The 23,197-nt window shown below is 32.9% G+C and overlaps 1 protein-coding gene and 1 pseudogene across 4 annotated transcripts in view; one reads left to right on the top strand and one right to left on the bottom strand.

The window, feature by feature from the left end:
* Nucleotides 1-23,197, top strand: part of Cow (Proteoglycan Cow) — a 319,843-nt gene that overhangs the window by 118,651 nt on the left and 177,995 nt on the right. For all 4 annotated transcript variants that reach the window (XM_083088339.1, XM_083088338.1, XM_083088337.1 and 1 more), the window contains exon 5: nucleotides 13,768-13,913. In XM_083088339.1, coding sequence (XP_082944465.1) covers nucleotides 13,768-13,913 — 146 coding nt within the window. The remainder of the gene's footprint in view (nucleotides 1-13,767; nucleotides 13,914-23,197) is intronic.
* LOC145965066 (uncharacterized) lies at nucleotides 20,775-23,095 on the bottom strand (annotated as a pseudogene).

Below are 23,197 nucleotides of genomic sequence, written 5' to 3'. Positions count from 1 at the left end.
ATAAAGATAGAAAGGTTTATAAAAAATGAAAATAAAGCTTGAGATCTCTACTTTGAAACTAGGTTCTCCGAAATGTTGCGAGATAACATTTTTAAAAATGACGGATGACGAAAAACGAGAACATGCAAAAATGAAAAATAATTGTTTGAGTTTGCCATGACACGTGGCGAGAATCAAATGTCGCAGGTCAATGGAATCAAAAGCATATGATAGTACAGAGATTCTTTTTTAAAATGCTTTTTTGTTCATCCCGATACGATGATTTTTCACCGAGTTATACGCATTTGAAGAAAAAAGCGGCTTTTTACTCAGGGCAAACTCAAACAATTATTTTTCAATTTTGCATGATCTCGTTTTGTCATCTATCGTTTTTAAACAATTGTCGCACACAATTGCGGTATAAAATTTCAAAAGGTAGACATCCAGACCTTTAAAATGCTTTTTTAAAAATCTTGCTAGCTGTATTAGATGCTGAAACATTCAATTTTGAATTTTTAATAACGCTGAATTGGAAGAATAAGGACCCCGTGGTTCGTCAACTCCACAGTATTTTAAGACTCCAAACCCTCCTTGTGGTGTGTGTGTGTGTGTGTGTGTGTGTGTGTTTGTATACCATAAGGTGACATTGTAATTAATCAAGGATGTCAATGATAAAAGATTGATTGACTGCTCAGTTACAACTGAAACAATGTTAGTATCAATTGCCCTTCTTATTACATACAAAAGAAACAATCAAATTTGCTAGCGTACACGCAGCGGCATAAATCTCTCACTCGTCAGTCTTACGTAAAAGACCTTACGCGATGCGGCTGTGGCAACTCAAAAAGCCGCTTTTCTCTTCAAATGCGTATAACTCGGTAAAAAATCATCGTATCAAGATGAACAAAAAAGCATTTTAAAGAGGAATCTCTGTACTATCATATGCTTTTGATCCCATTGACCTGCGACATTTGATTCTCGCCACGTGTCATGGCAAACTCAAACAATTATTTTTCAATTTTGCATGTTCTCGTTTGGTCATCCGTCATTTTTAAAAATGTTATCTCGCAACATTTCGAAGAACCTAGTTTTAAAGTAGAGATTTCAAGCTTTATTTTAATTTTCTATAGACCTTTCTATCTTTATTATTTACAAAGTTATCGTCATTTGAAATTTGGTGATTTTTTCAAATTTCAAGTGTACCGCTTTTTTTGAAACTGAGTGTATATATACAGGGTGTTCGGAAATTCAATCGACAAATTTCCAGAGATTGTCGGGGGCACCATAAGAATCATTTTTTGCAAATGAACCTGGGGTCGGAAACGTGTCATTACATCGCTACGGCATACGGAGTGTTCGAAAGAGTCGGGACCTCGAAATATCACAAAAAATAGAAGTTTTACAAAAAATTGTCTCAAACAAAAGTTGTAGGGTGTAAAAAGGTCTATTTACTGGCGTCATGTGTTTGACCTTGGATGGCGTCGCCAAGGTCACGACAAGGCCACCTTGAATTTTTGAAATGGAACCCTCCACTTTTTATTACATATTCTTGTAGCCCTTCAGAAATTCAATAAGTGTATATGTGTATATATATATATATATATATATATATATATATGTATATTTAATGACCTTCACGTGACCTTCAGCTGACTCTTCAAGGTCAAACTAATGGCACCGTCATATGTCCCCCTCGAAACCATACAACTATTGTCTGAAACATTTTTCCCAATCTCTTTTACTTTAGGAGATATTCATCACTTAAAATGACACACCTTGTATACAGGGTGACCCATTTTAACTTAGGCAGCCAAATAACTCGAAAAATAAGCAAGATAGAGAAAAATGTTTTAGACAAAAGTTGTATGGTTTCGAGGGGGCCATAAGATGGTATCATTGGTTTGACCTTGAAGAGTCATTTGAAGGTCACGTGAAGGTCACTTCAATTTTTTTAAATGGAATACCCTATATATTTTTGTACATTCTTGTAGCTTATTTCGAGAGCTTTCCAAAACACTATAATTAAGTACCTTTCCGTTAAGTACTTTTTGAGTTATGATGCTTGAAATAATTTCTTAATTTTACATAAACCGTAAAATATCTTGTAAAATATTCATTTTTCGATTATCTTACCTTAATACTTTTATGTACAAAATAATGAGAGGAATCAATTGGTGTAAAGAAAACACATAGTTGTTTTTAAGAAAAAATATGGAATTGTTAATTGCAAATTACATATTTTTTCTTCGAAACAACTATGTGTTTTCTTTACACCAATTGATTCCTCTCATTATTTTGTACATAAAACTATTAAGGTAAGGTAATCGAAAAATGAATATTTTACAAGATATTTTACGGTTTATGTAAAATTAAGAAATTATTTCAAGCCTCATAACTCAAAAAGTACTTAACGAAAATGTACTTAATTATAGTGTTTTGGAAAGCTGTCGAGATGAGCTACAACAATGTACAAAAATATATAGGATGTTCCATTTAAAAAAATTGAAGTGACCTTCACGTGACCTTCAAATGACTCTTCAAGGTCAAACCAATGATACCATCTTATGGCCCCCTCGAAACCATACAACTTTTGTCTAAAACATTTTTCTCTATCTTGCTTATTTTTCGAGTTATTTGGCTGCCTAAGTTAAAATGGGTCACCCTGTATATATACACAGGTGTCCTAGACCACCCGTACACCCCTTTTCCTTCAAAAACTAAGCATTTTAGAGAAAAATGTTTCAGACAACAGTTATTTGGTTTCGAGGGGACCATAAGATGGTACCATTGGTTTGACCTTGAAGAGTCATTTGAAGGTCACGTGAAGGTCACTTCAATTTTTTTAAATGGAATACCCTGTATATTTTTGCACATTCTTGTAGCTTATCTCGAGAGCTTTCCAAAACACTATAATTAAGTTAGTTTTCATTAAGTACTTTCCGAGTTATAAGGTTTGAAATCATTTCTTAATTTTACGTAAATCATAAAATATCTTCTAAAATATTCATTTTTCGATTATCTTACCTTAATACTTTTATGTACAAAATAATGAGAGGTATCAATTGGTGTAAAGAAAACACATAGTTGTTTCGAAGAAAAAATATGTAATTTGCAATTAACAATTACATATTTTTTCTTAAAAATAACTGTGTTTCTTTTACACCAATTGATTCCTCTCATTATTTTGTGCATAAAAGTATTGAGGTAAGATAATCGAAAAATGAATATTTTACAAGATATTTTACAGTTTATGTAAAATTAAGAAATTATTTCAAGCCTCATAACTCGAAAAGTACTCAATGAAAAAATACTTTATTATAGTGTTTTGAAAAGCCCTCGAGATAAGCTACAAGAATATGTAATGAAAAATAGGGGGTTCCATTTAAGAAATTTAAGACCTTTACGTGACCTTGACAACACTATTCAAGATCGTACCAATATTACTATATAATACGTTACTTAAAACCCTACAACTTTTGTCTGAAATATTTTTGTCTGTCGTTCTTGGTTTTCGAGATATTTGGCTGGGACGGGTGGTCTGATACACCCTGTATATAGGGTAATTCAAAACAACTTGATGTCTTTGAAATATGATATTCTTGAACGAATTCTAAGACTATTTTTCCTTTTGAAAAATTTTGTCCAAAGCTTAATTTTTGAGTTATAATAGAAAATAGTTGGCTACTCACGAGTCCGATACAACGGGCAGGCAGGGACGGCGCAACGCGTCACGAGACAAATGCTCTCCCGTTTCCCCAGACAATTTTATTGCACAGTATTTGATCCTTTGAAGTGTATTAAATTATTATTGCAGTTTCTACACAATATTTAACAATATTATTACCGTCTAGGAGCGTTATAACGAAACGCTTAAGAATAAAATATTCAAACGCGAAATTACATAAAGTAACAAATAAACTGGAAATGGACGAATGAAAAACGAAATAGTAATCGCAATTTGATTAAATATGCTTATTTTTAAGAAAACTGACGAATTTTATTTCTTTCTCGGGATCGAAAATATGTTAGAGAATGTCCAAATTAGTATGTTAAGACGACTGAGAGCCTGCGTTGAGATGGACGAAGGCCACTTCGAACATCTTTTATAAAAACGATGCAAAGCAAATCCGCCCCTTTCAGGGCGACAAAATTATTTTTCATTGAACATTCTTAAACGCAAAATAATAAATAAAGAATAAAATAATTGAGAGAGAGAGCGAGAGAAAGAAAGAAATGGGGACTTCTAATCGCTATTTATCGTGTAACTTTATGTCTTAATTTGTGCGGAAGTAAATATTTGCAAGTAATAATAAAGATTATTAAAATAGTAATATTTTTATTGTGTAAAGTCAAGTGAAATTTAGAAGCTGTTATTTAAAAGATAAACGATCCCCAGAAAGAAATAAAATTCGTCAGTTTTCTTAAAGATAAGAATATTTAATCAAATTGCAATTACTATTTCGTTTTTCATTCGTCCATTTCCAGTTTATTTGTTACTTTATGTAATTTCGCGTTTGAATATTTTATTCTTAAACGTTACGTTATAACCCTCCTAGACGGTAATAATATTGTTAAATATTGTGTAGAAACTGCAATAATAATTTAATACACTTCAAAGGATCAAATATTGTGCAATAAATTGACTGTCTGGGGAAACGGGAGAGCATTTGTCTCGTGACGCGTTGCGTCGTCCCTGCCTGCCCGTTGTATCGGATTCGTGAGTAGCCAACTATTTTCTATTATAACTCAAAAATTAAGCTTTGGACAAAATTTTTCAAGAGGAAAAATAGTCTTAGAATTCATTCAAGAATATCATATTTCAAAGACATCAGGTTGTTTTGAATCACCCTGTGTATATATATACAGGGTGATTCTAAATAACTTTATGCTTTTGCAAAAACATAATCTTGACCGAATTCTAAGACGATTTTTCCTTTGGCAAAATTTCATCCGAAGCTTAGTTTTTGAATTATTAAAGGAAGTAGTTAACGTGTGACAGGTCGAATACAAGAGGCAGGCAAGGGTGGCGCGATTCACCGTCAGACGCGGGTGCTTACGCGGGGCGCCTGCTGCGATCAGCTGGTCGCTATACACATACAGACACACATGCTAACACATACATTCTCTCTCTGTCTGCTGTCTGTCTGTCTGTCTCTCTCTCTCTCTCTCTCTCTCTCCCCCCCTCTCTCGCTCATTCGCTCACTCACCTGGTTTTTTTTTTTTTTTTTTTTCGAGAGAGGGGAAAATGCATTATATGCATACCCACCAGTCGATCCAGTGAGTTATGTGGGACTCGAGTACCAAGTCGAATTACCAACTCGGTACTCCCTACCCACTAAAAACCCCTCTCTTTTCACGAATTTCCTTTGACACACTGTCCCTCTGACTTCCCGAGATCTGTTTTCACATAACGTCAAAAAATAGTTATTATTACCTTGTTCGATGACTTTTGATGTATTGCTGTAATTGCTTGAAGGAGAAATGAATTTTCCGATAGATCGTACGTTCTCAAATTTAACGTAGATATCACGTTGCAAAAGACAAGAAATCCACACTAAATTATTAACTGAAAGTTTTTCTCCTTTCATGAACTGTATTCTTTTATAAACTTTAACGTAATCACATTTATTTACTCACTCGATGAGACGAGAAATTTAATAATGACTCTCACTAATCACTATTAATCACTGTCGAATAATAACTGTTGGCGATTAAAATCACTCGATGAAAGAAACACGCGCGGACACGTTACTACACGACGCGACGACGCGATAATGCGACGATAATTACTCGGCGACTGCAAGCAGTTTTTTGTCATGGTAGGTTGTGGTAGGTTAAGGTACTACTGGCGCAATCGAACGCGATCATGTGTTCGATTGAAGAATGCGGTAAACATAATAAACATTTAACATATTAATATTATTATTATCATGAATGTGTGTGATATCCATACATCGTATGATATCTATTTAAAAATTAATTAGATTAAATAAGTGTTTTTAAAATATTTATTACTTTTACTATTATCTTAAATAAATATTTAATATTAATATTTTGTATGAGAGAAAGAGAGAGAAAGAGAGAGACAGACAGACAGACAGACAGACAGACAGACAGACAGACAGACAGAGAGAGAATGTATGTGTTAGCATGTGTGTCTGTATGTGTATAGCGACCAGCTGATCGCAGCAGGCGCCCCGCGTAAGCACCCGCGTCTGACGGTGAATCGCGCCACCCTTGCCTGCCTCTTGTATTCGACCTGTCACACGTTAACTACTTCCTTTAATAATTCAAAAACTAAGCTTCGGATGAAATTTTGCCAAAGGAAAAATCGTCTTAGAATTCGGTCAAGATTATGTTTTTGCAAAAGCATAAAGTTATTTAGAATCACCCTGTATATATATATATATATATATATATATACTGTATATATATATACTGTATATATATACAGGGTGAGCCATTTTAATTAACGCACGCAATTATTTCGGAAACAAAGCATTTTAGAGAAAAATGTTTCAGACAAAAGTTTTATGGTTTCGAGGGGGCCATAAGATGGTATCATTGGTTTGACCTTGAAGAGTTATTTAAAGGTCACATGAAGGTCACCTTCAATTTCTTAAATGGAACCTACTATTTGTCATTGCATATTCTTGTAACTTATCTCGAGAGCTTTCCAAAACACTATAATTAAGTACCTTTCCGTTAAGTACTTTTTGAGTTATGATGCTTGAAATAATTTCTTAATTTTACATAAACCGTAAAATATCTTGTAAAATATTCATTTTTCGATTATCTTACCTTAATACTTTTATGTACAAAATAATGAGAGGAATCAATTGGTGTAAAGAAAACACATAGTTGTTTTTAAGAAAAAATATGGAATTGTTAATTGCAAATTACATATTTTTTCTTCGAAACAACTATGTGTTTTCTTTACACCAATTGATTCCTCTCATTATTTTGTACATAAAACTATTAAGGTAAGGTAATCGAAAAATGAATATTTTACAAGATATTTTACGGTTTATGTAAAATTAAGAAATTATTTCAAGCCTCATAACTCAAAAAGTACTTAACGAAAATGTACTTAATTATAGTGTTTTGGAAAGCTCTCGAGATGAGCTACAAGAATGTACAAAAATATATAGGATGTTCCATTTAAAAAAATTGAAGTGACCTTCACGTGACCTTCAAATGACTCTTCAAGGTCAAACCAATGATACCATCTTATGGCCCCCTCGAAACCATACAACTTTTGTCTAAAACATTTTTCTCTATCTTGCTTATTTTTCGAGTTATTTGGCTGCCTAAGTTAAAATGGGTCACCCTGTATATATATATATATATATATATATATATATATATATATATATATATATTAGGTATACATATAATTAAGTTCCCGTCGTTTTTTTTACTTGAAAAATGTATTTATTTCAATAAGGAAATGAATTAATATATTAATCAAAATATAATCCATTGTTTTCTATTCATGTCTATCCATGTTTTCTCTTTCCCATTTTTTTTGCAAAAGTTGGATTCCGCGACGATAGAACTTGTTTTTTGAAGTAATCCATTGATCGATGCATTTTTGGACTTCTTCGTAATTGGAGAAGTGTGTATCGGCGAGCGCGTGTTGTATTGATCGGAAAAGATAATAATCTAATGGGGCCAAGTCCGAAGAATAGAGGCTGGTGCAGGAGAACTTCGCATTCGAGCTTCAATTGTTTTTTTTACAATTCTTGCAACATGAGGTCGCGCGTTGTCATGCAAAAGAATCACTTTACATCGATCACTGACTTTTTCGCATCAATTCATCATTCAATCGTTATAATTGTTGTTGGTAGTGGTCAGCCGTGACTGTTTTAGAAATCAATGGATGAGCTTCAGCTGCAACTTTATTTAAATCAAAGTAGTGAAGAAGTACATGTCGAAAAAACAACTTATCACATTTAATTTTAAATCAATTCAAAAAATATCTCTCACAAGAAATGAATCTTTGCGCACTCAAATTTATTGACAAATGCTTAACTTCACTACATTTGCAGCTGGAGCCATTTAATTGTGAGCGGCGGGAACTTAGTTATACTCCTAATATATATTATATGTCCGAAAATTACATATTGTTTATTATAGTATTTTTGTTAATAACTTATTAATAAGTAACGAGCGTGGCTAAAACCTTTCTAATATTACTCATAGATATTACAGAATGTTGACCTTAACAACATATGTGAAAATTATTGAAATCTGAAGCAGCTTCAGTAAATGTTTACTTTAGATTACATAGCTCGCAAAATTTTTACTTTGACATATATTGTAAAGAGTTTATTCCTAAGTAATATATAGTTTGAATTTTGCGGCGGTCTCTCTTCGTTCCTGAGATATGCAATTTTGAAATTTCATACTTACTTGTATTATCTTCTCGGGTAAAACTACATACTAGCGACGACCTCACCAATTTCGATGACCTTGACATATGTTGTTAAGGACATGTCTCTGATTAACTTGCAAAAAGTTTTAGTCGTCCCTTATTATTTATTACAAAGTTATTTATAAAATAAATTCAATAGTCCTGCATAGATTTTTAACTTTTTATGTAAAATGAGATCTACTCCATATTGCTCCCTGCCTTCAGTGCGAAACTTCGCTTCGTCTTGCAAAGTACATGCATTGATACAGTCGGTTTCAATTCGGTCCCTCCTACGGGGGAACTCCACTTCTGAAAGATATAACCTAACCCAAATCTACTTCTGATTTAAAACAAACCTGGTTGAAAGATCAGAAATAGGTGTTGTGTAAATTATATCTTTCGGAAGTAGGGCGAAACCTACTGCGTCCATGCATATTTCACTTTGATCCTCGCAGATAGTGAATTTTGCTTCATCTTGCAAAATACATGTATGGATACAGTGGGTTCCAACCCTCTACGGAGGGCTTCACTTCTGAAAGATATAATCTAACCCGAACCTATTTCTGATTTACAACTAAAACTTAATTTGCGTTATATAATTAGTATCGTACTTTCGCGTATTGTACAAGAAATTTTTTTCGGAGTAGAATATAAAAGAAGGCGGAGCTCCACCCACGCGTTTCACTAATCATACGTGAATGTATGAATCAACGTGGTGAGGCGTCCGTAAAGTGCATAATTACCCATTAAAATTATCAAATGTTATGTCTCTTTTTTGTGAATTTACTATGTTTATGTTATCTGCGAATTTAATACTTATGCTTATATTTATGTTATCTGCGAATTTATTGTTTATGTTTATATTGTCTGTGAATTTACTATTTATGTTTATGTTTATAAATAAATCATGTAATCATTTTGAACAGAAGACATTTTAATAAGTACACTTATTTTCCGCAACCACTATGAAAAGTGGCCAACCACAGTGCTACTGTTACGTCCAAGGGACTTCACGATTCTTTTCTTTCCCATAACTGGCGCACACGTGCATGACTTCCAAAAAATTAATGTCAGTTAAATTGGAATAGGATTTTCAGCAAGTGCTCCAAAAACGACAGCCAGATATTAACGGGCTATAAAATCATAAAGAGTAGCATCCGGTCACAGTCAAGGCGCCAGCCAGTCAGCCGAATTTGATATTTTCCGATCACTTGAAAACTCATAAAATCTAAAGAAGCTATAGAAAATAAAAGAAACTATTCATGAAAACGCGAGTGACCGGATGTCGCGACGCGCCACACGTACCCATAATTAATTTCAAGGGGGTAGTAAAAGTCATCCCTTGTCTTTAGCAGACGCATTCTGCAAGACATAAATTACTACCACCTCCGATACTGAGAATCCTAGGTCTCCCCGTTTTGGAAGATGCTCTCCTATTCGCGAACGAATGTAATAAAATTCTGATTTGTTACATTTGTTCTAAACGCTCATAAGAGGGGGCAGGGAAGAGACGGTGGAAATCTAATGAGAGTTTCTATTCGTTAACTTCCCTAGCTCCTCACTCTAGGAGAGGATAATCCAAAAACGATATATAAGCGCGAACTTCAAACAAATCAGCATTCTTAAGCATTCTTCATTCTTAAGTCTACATTATTATTAATCAGTTATTCAGTTAATCGGCTATTCATTCAGTATTTCAGCATTCTTTGCATTACTAAGTCACTATTCTCGAAAATCTCGGGATTAATAGTATTAACAAAAACAGTCAGTAACCCTATCGAGTCAGTGCGTGTTCGCAACTAAATAACAGTGCAAGTATCCTGTCATTCTCGACGCCAAGAGGCCAGCAACAACCACCACCAGCCAGCGCTAACCGCAATCGCGTTCTCTAAAGCAAACAGTAAGTCTTTTCTTTTGTTTACGAATCCCCTCCGCTCTCTTCTTTTTACTTATTACAATCACTTCCGTAGTGGAACCCGCTTCGAGGAAATCCACTAAAGCCAAGGCAAAGCGACTCCGATACCGTCGCAATCGCCGAACGCGCAGACTACTAGCTCGGGCTGTGGCTGACCCTTCTTTTACATTAGATTTAAACAAATTAAACACGAATCTTCCTATCACCCGAATCGTCTTGGGTAACATCCAAGAAGATACGCGAGACTCCTCGTATCTGTCCCCTCAAACTTCTCCTCCCAATTACCCGTATCTGTCTCCTGGAACTCTTGCTCCTAGTTACTCTCCCGTGTACGACACGGAACCCGACCATCCGCCTTATTTTCCGCCATTGTCGCCCTTTCCTTCTCCACCCCACGAAGCAGCTCCAGATTCTCATCTCTTCTCTCCTCCCGCTCTTCCTCCCCCTATTTTCTCCTCAATCGATCTTACCGATCGAACTGTCGCAACAATTCTCTCCTTAACCTACCCAGAATACACAGATTCCATTCTGCTAGGTTATTTCACCTTGGGACCTAGTCCCATACACATTCCTAGCCTTAAGGCTTTTCTCAGCACCGCTCCTCCCGATATTTCCATCCCCTGTTTCACCCCTTTTATCGATAAGCCCATCGCCTTTCCTATAGAATACTTACGGGAAAGGTATCCTCCTGAATTTGATTAGATCCTCTTTGTCTCGCATACACACACACGCATACACATACACTCACACACACACACATACTCACTTAATATTCAAAGGATCATTAAAAAATATATATAATCGACCAAAACTAGCCAAAATTCTTGTTTATTTATTAAAAATTACGACGTTTCAACCATATGGTTGTGGTCCTTTTCAAGTATACACTGGAATAATGAAATTGATAATTAGATTTTTAATGATTTGAATAAAAACAGCAATAGACATGAATTGACTGTGAACAATTTGAGTACATACAGTTCAGATAAAAGAGTATAACAATGTAAATCTTAATTTTGTAAACTTCACATATCACAGTTACAAGATCATTAACGTTTTGCCACATTTGAAAGAGAGATAGAACGTTATGTCAGTGTGAGACTTCGTCAAAAACTGAACTATGTTAAATCAAAAAATAATAAACTACACGACCTTTATTATTTTGTCGTAGATGTTGTTTAACCTATCCGTGTCCTGTAGGTTGATTGAATTATTGAATTTTTTAATATAAAACATCTCAGCAATTTCTCTCTTTCGTACGTATTTCTCATTGTGTAATATATTAGGTTTCGTCCAGTCAAATTCGTGTCCTGATTCTAATTTATGTTTACTTATAACGGAATGATTCGTTTCATGCAATTTTATATTATTAGAATGCTCTTTCACTCGAGTACGTAAATGCCTTTTTGTTTGCCCAATATATGACACATTACAATTTTTGCAATTTAATTTATATACAATATTTGTTTTATCGTTATTATGTAAAATATCCTTGCCACGTTTTATTAAGGTATTTAGTTTTTTTGTTATTTTATAGACGACGTTAAAGCCACTGCCTCGCAATAAAAGGCACAAGTCATGACTCATATCTTTAACGTATGGTAATGAAATAAAAGATGTCCTGTTGAAATGTATAAGATTTACGTCAACGTTCTTGTTGTGGTCACGCTTATTTAAAAAATTTATTCTTTTTTGTATGTGTTTTGTATGTGTTGTTGTCACTTAATATTGTTACAGAATCATGTACTAGACCGTATCGAATTATGATTAAAATTTTTATATAACCTTTCTTTATAATATACAATAAATTCATTTAAATTTATTCTTCCGCGTTCAACTCAATCGATCCCTCTCATCACCCACGCTCCTGAATCGCACTTGGTCCCGTCCCGGGTAAAAAGGATGAAGTTCCTTTACCAAAAAGGGGACCGTCGAGCGGCCATTCGGACATAAATAGCGTAAGATTGACCCTTGCGGTCGTTGACCTATCTTTGGCTTTCCCGCAGGCTCGCTCGACTCGAGACATCTGCCCTTAAGGCACCTGTTCTCGGGATACAAGTGTTACGTCCTTCCTTCGGCCCATCCTTCCTCGGGCTTGGACGTAACACTACGTTATTTCTACTTTTGCTCCGGCCATACACAGCGCTTCTGTATTCAGATGCTCCGTACCGAAAGAGTTAATAAATAACGAACAATAAATAACGGCTAAAATTTTTTGAGGATTATTCGAAGTAGTGACCTTGACAATATATGGTCAAAGTCATTGGTGAGGTCTATCATTGTATAGTTCCACATGAGTTTATAATTTTCTATTCGAAGCAAGGTATGTAACATACTTCAGACACGGGTTGGGTTGAGTTATTAGGTATCTTTCCGAAATGAAGCTCCACCATGGAAGGGGGACGAAATTCACTGTGTCCATGCATGTATTTTGCAAGACAATCCTAACCTATACATATGCAAGAAAATCCTAAACTATATATATAATGTCCAAAAATTACGTGTGATTTATGAAACTTTTTGGTTCTTAATTTTTTTTAAACAACGAGCTAAAATCTTCTGAAGATTATTCAAAAGCGTGACCTTTATAACATATATGTCAAGGTCAAAGATATCAGAAGTTGCTACCCTAAAGTAAATAATTACTCTGCTATTTTGAATGCGATTTTTGCAACTTTCTATCATATCATAATAAAATTAACATTTGATAATGATTTAGCACATCAAAAACTGTAAGAAAATATACATAAAAAAGGTTCCATCGTCATGACCGAAAATCCGGTTATTTTGCCCATCGTCCTTTAAGAAAGAAATAATTTAATGTAATATAAATTATTACATTATTTTTTTATATTACATTAAGTAATCAACCAATATAATTACTCCACTAGACTATGAGAATTATTTTAAATAAATATTGATATTAAAATGATTTTGTGAATTATATTTCTCTTCAGAGTATCAAATAATTCAAAACATGCATAAGGATGCACACTTGGGATTGCATTCTGTAATATAAAAGAAAAGTGTAAAAGAAAAGTGACTCGTGAAGTATAAGTTGATATCAACATTCATCTTATTTTACAATACTGATAAATACGAACAAGTATAAATACGCTTTTATAAAGCGTTCAGGTTTTTGAATCTAATTTATCGGTTCGGTATATCAAGATTTCTGATAGATTTGTTATAATTACAGAATCAGTCAGTTTCAAAACTGACATGACTGTTTTGAAAAATGTACGAATGCGATCTAGATGTATAAAATAGTCATGTCCAATCTTGCTGAAACGCTATATCATGCCTATATCAATATAGTATGATTACGAAAATATGAATAAGTATAATAGACTTTTATTTTGAATCAATCTCTAGGATGTGTGTGTATACTGTATATGTACACTACATATGTGTACCGTCAGGTATTTAAAGCGTTAGTATTTTTCTTGTATTACAGATGTCAAGAATGTCCCGTGATAAAACCTACGTTTCTGTGCGGAAACGACAATCGTACATATAGTTCACCATGTCGTCTCGAATATCATAATTGCATTCACCATACTTCCGTCCACATTGCCTGCAAAGGTTTTTGTCCATGTAAAGGTAAGAAATATTTTTATCTTATGTAAATTAAGCTTAAATTGAAGCATTGGTTTAAGTTCGGATAAAGAAAAATTCTATTAAATATTAAGCATAATTTCGATAATATATGCATGAGAATGCTAAAATTATTCTTCTACCATAAATATCTTTTATATAATAAAAAATGTTGTAGTATAAACTTTTTAAAAATAAAATTAGAAATATTAATTGCTGATTAATTTTTTAATGTAATATATTATAATGTAAAAAATTTTTAATAGGTTTAATATCCTTTTATACGATTAACAAAATTTGATGAACTTATTATTTTTTTATATACTATACACCCTCTGTCTTAAAAATAACCGGAATGGCTTTAAAGAAAACAAAAATAGTTAAGAAATCTTGACAAAAATCATTTTATTTATTCAAAATATTTTCCCTCAGCAGAAATACAATGATTTGCACGTTCAAGTGCATCAAATGATTTTTTTATTTAATAATTAGAGATTTGGCTCAAGTAATCAAAAAATTAAAAAGAAAATGCCACAAGAGCCAACGCGCGGTAGTTGGAGCGCAGAGAAGCAACAACACTTCTTTCTTTTTTCAATATTAGTTTATTAAAAAACATTATAATAACAAAAAACGAACATTTCGAATCATCTTTTGATCCTTCTTCAGCGCGATGTTAACAATATATATTACAGATAGTGACGCGTTACATTAAACGAATTTGTTCTCGACGCGTAGGTGACGCTAAATTGCATCCCGCGGAGGTCTAGTAAACGCTCTGCTTCCAACAGTCAATTAAATATACTATAGTTATACTATGCGACGTCACAGCAGATCTAACAAATCGAGTAAAAATAATAAAATAAATACCGAAAGATATTACACGTGAATGAGCTTTTTTTGCTTAAATTAATAGTTGGAAGCATGGCTCACCAGATTCCGCGCTTTTTACAATTAATAATATAATATGCCGCTGTGCGCCTCATGTCGATTCGAGATTCGATGGCGAACTGTATAAATATGTCCTCGGTTGTCAGGACATAAACATGGACTCAACCAAGGACATGCGCAGTTGACTCAACGATAACAAACATACCGACGCGTGAACGAACGCCTCATATTTTCGATAAATTATCGATTATCGTCGCAAATATATGATGCAAACCCTCTGTATCACTCTGCAAGTTCAAGCTATTTTTTTGGCGCTTGATAAACAGCATTTCAGAGACAAGCCTTTTGCCCAACGAGGACTCCCTGTCCAAAATCTCAGATTCTTCCCAATTAAAATCATGACCGAATTCCAGTCTGTGATTAGTGTTATAACCGAAGGTTGTGACGTATTTCGTCGGATGTGATTTATACAGTTTGTCATCGAATCTCGAATCGACCTGAGGCGCACAGCGGCATACTATATTATTAATTGTAAAAAGCGCGGAATCTGATGAGTCATGCTTCCAACTATTAATTTAAGCAAAAAAAGCTCATTCACGTGTAATATCTTTCGGTATTTATTTTATTATTTTTACTCTCGATTTGTTAGATCTGCTGTGATGTTGCATAGCATAACTATAGTATATTTAATTGACTGTTGGGAGCAGAGCGCTTACTAGACCTTCGCGGGATGCAATTTAGCGTCACCCACGCGTCGAGAACAAATTCGTTTAATGTAACGCGTCACTATCTGTAATATATATTGTTAACATTGCGCTGAAGAAAGATCAAGAGATGATCCGAAACGTTCGCTTTTTGTTATTATAATGTATTTTTTAATAAACTAATATTGAAGAAAGAAAGAAGTATTGTTGCTTCTCCAACTACCGCGCGTTGGATCTTATGCCATTTTCTTTTTAATTTTTTGACTTTTTTATGTCGTTGATTGGAATGGCGTTGAGATTGCTCGTCGTTGACTGTTGAATGTCTTTAATTGATGCAAAATGGTTTCTTTTCATCGCCAAATGTAGCTTAGGGAATAGAAAATAGTCGCAGGGAGTCAAATCGGGTAAATACGGGGGATGTTGAAGCAAAAAAATTTGATTTTTGGTCAAAAAATCAGTGACGAACGATGAGAAGGTGCATTATCGTGCAACAATCTGCCTGATTCTCGATATTTAGGGCGAATTATTGTCTTGGGTATTGGCTATTTTTATGAATCTCACTGAAGATTTTTTCGAAATTTTCACGAAATCACGCACTTTTTCGACATTTTCTTTGGTCATTGTTTCAATTGATCGGCCTGAACGTTTATCATCATCCTCTTTGCCTTCTCTGAAGGTCGATGTCACTCAAAAACTTGTGTTTGTGATAAAGAATTACCTCCATAAGCGATTTTAAGCATTTGGAGTGTTTCCATAGCACTTTTACCGTTTTTAACACAGAACTTAATATTGATTCTTTGTTCTTTATTCATTTTTTGACTGATGTATACAGACTACTGTGACTTAAATGCGTCGTATCTTTGCTTTTAGTGAACGAAATGTCATGAAATTTTTAGAGATTATTAACCCATTTGCATCATTAGCGTATATATATATATATACGCGCATTTTTCCTGGTCACTATCTCCGGAGCGTATATATACGCGCAATTGTTTTGGTCATTTTTACCAAAGCGCATTGTTTTCTTACATGACATTATGAGTTGGCGTGAATAGTTTAGAGTTATTTGTACCGAATAAAGTAGTATAATATAGTATAAAGTAACTATAACTATTAAAGATAGAGCGTTCAATGTCTTTAAATAAAAGGTAATAGAAGAAACCATTGAAAAATATATTAAAAAAATAAAAATACCACAAAAAAAACGAAGTTAAAAAACGAAAAAGTTACACCATGTCCATCATTACCATCAAGATTTACTGGTTAACATTTTCCAATTCAGATTGAAACAACTTTATCGAGGAAAGCTCAAAAGCGTTATGTAATTTATTTATCACAAAAAAAAAGAAAAGAGAAACAATTTATCAGCGGTAACTGCCAAGTAGCTACATGCATTGACCATTTCAAATACTATCATTAGTGTTTGTTCTTATCTAGATAGAATTATATAGATGATCATCCAGATGAAGTTTTGGCGTCATCTTATCTTTATATAGATAATAAAAATATATATTATCTTCATCTGCATCTTAGATGAGAAAAGTGTTATCTTTATAAATTATCTAAGATAACATTCAAAAAAATTTAGTCTCTATTGCTGCAAATGTGTAAGATATTGCAATTGCGTACATACGTTTTTCTTGCGAATGTGAATTCAAGAATCGAACCCCAGGCTGTTTTATCGACTTTGGGGTGCAAATAGAACTCTTAATAAATCTTTCGATTTTTGAATATGAGGTGCTAACTTCACACCGGCGCTCACCTCTCAGCATAGAATAAAGTGTATTTATTAAAATTAAATTCAACAACTGCGTAGTTGAATGTAGTAAGAAATAATGGAAAAATATGTACAGAGTCACAAGGTAAATATATATTTTTTTAGTATTTTTCTATATTCTTTTTTAATAACATTTTATAATTTGTTCTTAAAATAGTGTATATCATTATATTCTCCTGTTCATATAAATTCACGAATTTAATCGAGATTAATATAGTTAACATTTTAATGTTGAAATAAACGATTGCTCTTTTTAAAGCTCAGGACATGCAGCAAACAGAAGCAATTCTAACCTCAGCCTCTAGTTCTATGGAAATCGATGAGAATATCGACATTAATATAAATGAAGATTTTCCCGCAATCTCGTTTAATTTACCATTTATATTAAGAGGAGAGTATTTCAAAATAACAGCAAACTCTACAGATCAGAAAATAATAGCACAATGTCAAAACTGTCCTAAAACTATAAGTGAGTCACGAACTTCTACAGGAAACTTTGTTAGTTATTATAATGTGAGTTATATACTTATGTGTTTTATATAACTACGTTTTTGCATTTTTTCTTTTTATTTTTACATTATCTATTTTAGATATATCTACCTTAAATCAAAAGAAAATTTTTTTATAATATGTTTCTTTTATATAATATTTAATAAAAATATTTTATATTTTATTTTTTTCTTTTAGAGATTACATCTACAATTAATTGAAAAAATTAAATTAAAAAGGTTGGAAAACGGAAAAAAGATTAATACTGATAATAAACAACGAAATATTGTACCAATGATGCAAAATAAATCATCCATTACAATGAAACAAATAAATATGTTAACATATTTAAAAAGAAATTATTTTAATATCAATATTTTATAAATAAGAAAATACATTACTTTTATCCTGGCAAGTCTATGATTTAATTTTAACTTAATCGAAGAAATGCGTCCTCTAAATACTGTAGAAAAAGCATCATTTCGAAATTTAATTTATGGATTATTATCTACCAATGAACCGGAAAAATTTTTGCCTAGGAGGCGTGCTTTATGTACTGAGATTAATAATTCCTACCAAATGAAAACGCTTAAACTAAAAGAGTTATTGGAAAAGCAAACCTATATTTGTTTAACAACTGATATTTGGTCATGTCGTAACAAAAGTTATTTAGGTATGACGGTTCACTTTATCCTAGATACGTTTGAGAAACAATCTTATATGTTAACTTGTAAAAGAATACTTTATCATCACACATATAAAAATATTGCTTTGAGATTATGCATAATATAATGATAGAATTTAATTTAGATGTATCTAAAGTTACTCATATAATAACTGACAATGCAACAAATTTTGGCAAATCATTCAGATGCTTTGGTGTTACGAAACTTGAGAACTCTGATCAAAATCAATTTATAATAAACTCAAATAAAAATACTTTTGACAATATAGATATTGTAAATCAGATTTAGACTTTGAAGTTACTGAATACAGAAATATTCTTATAAATACTGATACTACACATGAGAATGATCATTTTACGGATGAACTGGGAAATGAAATCATATTATCCCAACAATTAACATATTGTTCCCATACATTAAGGCTCCGGAGTACTTACCGTGAAACTCTGAGTTGACGGTGGCGACATAAGAGAATGCGGTAGGAATAAGAACTATATGCAACGACTTACCAGTGATCATATGGTAAATCGTTACATACAGTTCTTTTATAATAATAGGTGCTTTCCATTTATATCAAAACTCAGATAAATCTCACTTTTGTCTTTCTTTAACATGAATGTTGAAGAAAAACAGAAGTGATATTTATCTGAGTTTTAATGTAAATGGAAAGCACCTAATGACAGAGATAATGATGGTAATATATAGTTAGTAAATAAATTAACATTAAAAATTTTAAACCAAGGAAAACTTATATTTTCGAGCATCGAAGCTTATAATAAATATAATATTATATATCTTATATTATATATATAATAATATAATATATATATGTAATTAATAAGAATTATATATCTTATATAATACTACAATTTTCGTATTATATGTCATCTTGTTATAAAAAATCAATTTTTTTATTGCGCATTTTATCGCAAGTTGGAAAATAATTTTAATGAGACTTTTGTGATTAAAATGATACCAAACACAATATAAATCGGATAATTTTTAATTACATGAATATTTTTATTATTTATGTAATTAAAAATAATCCGATTTATGTCGTGTTTGGTGTCATTTTAATCGTAAAAATCTCATTACTCCATTACAATTATTTTCGGATCAATAAAATGCGAAATGTAAAAATTGTATTTTCTGCGGAAAGATGAAATATGATACGAAAGACTGGAGATAAAGGAAGGCTCGCGAACGAGACTTCGTAACTCTTTCATGTTGTTCATCTCGCTTACTCCTTACTTGGTCTCTCCCTCTCTTTCGACGACTCACCAGTCTCGCGAAGATCTTATCTTATCTATAATATAAACATTTTAGAAAATAAAAATTGAAACTTTTATTTCGCATTTTATCGGTTTGAAAATAATTTTAATGGATTAATGAGAATTTTCTGATTACAATGACATCAAACACGACATAAATCGGATGATTTTTAATTAATCAATAATCAAAATATTAATTATTTATGTAATTAAAATTATCCGATTCATATTGTGTTTGGTGTCATTTTAATCATAAAAATCTCATAAAAATTACTTCCAAAAAATGCGCAATGAAAAAATTGTATTTTTTATAGTAAGATGACATATAATACGAAAATTGTAGTATTTTCGACAATTTTACAACATCTTACCACAAATGTTTATTTATCTAAAAACAAATTAATTTGTTTTTAGAGAAATAAATATTTCATGGTAAAATTACATAAAAAATATAATTGAAAAAAACGAAAAAAATTGGAGAGACGGAAACCGAATCCTACTGGATAGTAGACATCCTACTGTACATACGGATTGCAATCATATCTACCCATTAGAGAATTGATAATTTCAACTCTAACGGCAAGATATAAATGCACCCATATGTATATATGGGTAATTAGCACGATTCATTATATATTTTTTCATTTTAGATTTTCACTGCGCTCAACGCAGAATGCAAGTAGATAAGCGGAATTGCACATACATTTCATTTGTCTATGGTTAACTGCGCCCAGCGCAGAATGCATTTTGATATTAATACTCACTGCGCTCAGCGCAGAATGCATTATTTTGACGGTAATCACTGCGTCTAGCGCAGAATGCATTATTTTGACAGTAATCACTGCGCCCAGCGCAGAATGCATTATTTTGACAGTAATCACTGCGCCCAGCGCAGAATGCATTATTTTGACAGTAATCACTGCGCCCAGCGCAGAATGCATTATTTTGACAGTAATCACTGCGCCCAGCGCAGAATGCATTGTCATATATTTATTCCTTTTTCTAATGCAAGCTTATGTGTGTATCTGTCTTTTTTTCAATATTTCCACGTAAATCTATTTCTTCATCTTTTCTTTTTCCATCATTTTTTGTCTTTTTGCTTCAATTATATAATCTGGGTCACGAATTGCCATATTTCTTTCCAGTCTTGGATCAAGTAATTCTGGTAAAACACAGTCTTCATAAAATTGCACCAGTTTATTAACCATATTTTCTGACCAGAAAATATCATCACGTTTAATTTGTTCCATTTTTAATCCAAATGGTGTCCATAATGCGAAGATGCAGTATTCTCGTTGTGTAATATGTAATTGTCCTTGTATTTGATAATAGTAAACGTGACTGCGTTTCATTTCTTTATCTGTTCCATTCTTATATAACGATTGCAGATTCGACATATTTGCTGCAATCGCATCTTCTGGTGTTAAAAATCGTGCTGCAAAAGGACATTTTATTTCTACAATTCCATTATCTCCTATTAATCCATCTGGCGAAGCGCCTAAAAATGGTATTTCTTTATCTATAAATAATCCGCAACGTTTAATGTTAATATTCAGTGCACTTTCGATACTTTTGCGTGCAATATCCTTGTATTTTGTCCCGTGTTCCACTGATTCCACATCTAATTGTTGTGGATATATTATTGATTTAACTCTTGACACGCAAGAAGTACTTTTTCTCATTTTACATATATGTCCAAAGTGAGAAGCGGTTATTATTTTTGTGCGATAATATCGCCAAATGCCGCTTGCTGCTTGTTCTTTAGTTTCTTCTTCTATTGCTACTCGCTTTAATTGCCAATCTCGTAGCATATGCATGTGTTGCGCTTTTCTTAATTCAATTTCGGCTGATGTTGCATCAGGTTTATCAGCCTGCGGCCCATAATCTTTGTCACATATTGCACGTTTTACGTAACGTTGCGGTGTTGATCGTTTTCTCATGTCATGTGCACTTGTTTTTTTCTTATCTTCTAAATGCACTGCTATTTCCCCTGGTTTTGTTCCCAGAACATTACTTAAATGACTTATAGGCTTGCCAGTGTTAAATGTGACTGCTGCAGCATTACAACGCGTTTCATACGATCCTCTTAGACCATAATTAACTCTTTTTCCACCAGTACATTTTGCTATTACAGAGTTAAAAGTTTCTACTCTATTACTGTCTTTATTTTGTAATAAACTTTTGGCATTCCAACTTATATATTTTAATGCATTTTGAAGCTTTTCATATAGTCCACATCTTTTTAATTCTGGATATAATTTTCTTCGTTTTCTTTTTGCGATCTATCGCAGAAATATCCTATTCTTGCACATCCATTATGTTCGCCAAAAACGTGATTTATTATATTATCCACGTCTATTTTGAGAGCTTTAATTTTTTCTTGCATTGTACTCTCCTCCTCCAAACGATATTCTACAGCTTTCGTTACAGCTGTTCTAATTCGAAGTATCCGATTACCAATTACATTTCTTAATTTGCCAAAACGTCCTTTTGTCTTTGCTATTTCCTTTATTTTTGATGCCAAGTTGCGCAATAAATGATTTCGACATTCTATTTTTTCTATAAAAACATTAGGATATGGATTTGCTTGTATTATTTTTTTATATACACTGCTATCTCCGTCTGCTATAAATGTGGAATAAATTAGTCCGCGCTTTTCTATGCTTCTCTTAAATCCTTCTACAATCGCTTCTGCTTCCATGCTTGTTGAACTACAATCTCTACCCCAATTTTTATAATATTTATGATTTACAGGTTCTTTTTTAAGCTTCTCTGCTGTAACACAAACTGCACAATATTTATTTTTTACAGACATGTGCAGTACTTTGCCTGTTCGTGCACCAATTATTGTGCCTACACCTGATAAAGAATCATACCGTCCTGTTCTGTATGATCTTTTCATCCAGCTTCCGTCACCTTTTACTGCTATATGTGGTATTCCATTTATTATTTCATTGCGTTGTAATGCCAAATCACGTTCTTCATTCGCAGCAGCATTCATGCTTTCTTCTGCAATTTTTGCAAATGCTTCAGCAGCAGTTTCATGGGCCTTTTCATAAGTTTTTTTTGTCATGCACTTAATATTCATAGCAGCGCAACTTTCTTGTAACTGTGTATATCCTGTACCAGTTAGTATTGCGCCAGCCACTGCCCCTATATTTACATGTAGACTTTTGTCAGGGGGCGGCTCACTCCAGACGAAGCTTTCAAAATTGCACATTCGGCATTTGAAAAAGAATTTATTTTTTAGTCCATACGCTCGGGCACCAATAAATATTAAGTCACGAAAACTACATTCTATTCCGCGACTATGGTTATCAAATTTTTCATGTAACTGTTCAAAAAGATAGACAAAATCTACGATACATTTTCCTGGCATACTGTTACTTTCTAGGCGGTATGCTTCTATATTGTTATCTGTTATTAAAGTGTCACTTTCTTCAGTCTCACTGTCCTCTAATATTTTTCCCAATTC

This window comes from Camponotus vicinus, unplaced genomic scaffold (assembly GCF_025532165.1).
Source record: "Camponotus vicinus isolate PSW18456_S1 unplaced genomic scaffold, iyCamVici1.0 SCAF_14, whole genome shotgun sequence".
Lineage (NCBI taxonomy): Eukaryota > Metazoa > Arthropoda > Insecta > Hymenoptera > Formicidae > Camponotus > Camponotus vicinus.
This window is presented reverse-complemented; position numbering and strand designations above follow the sequence as displayed.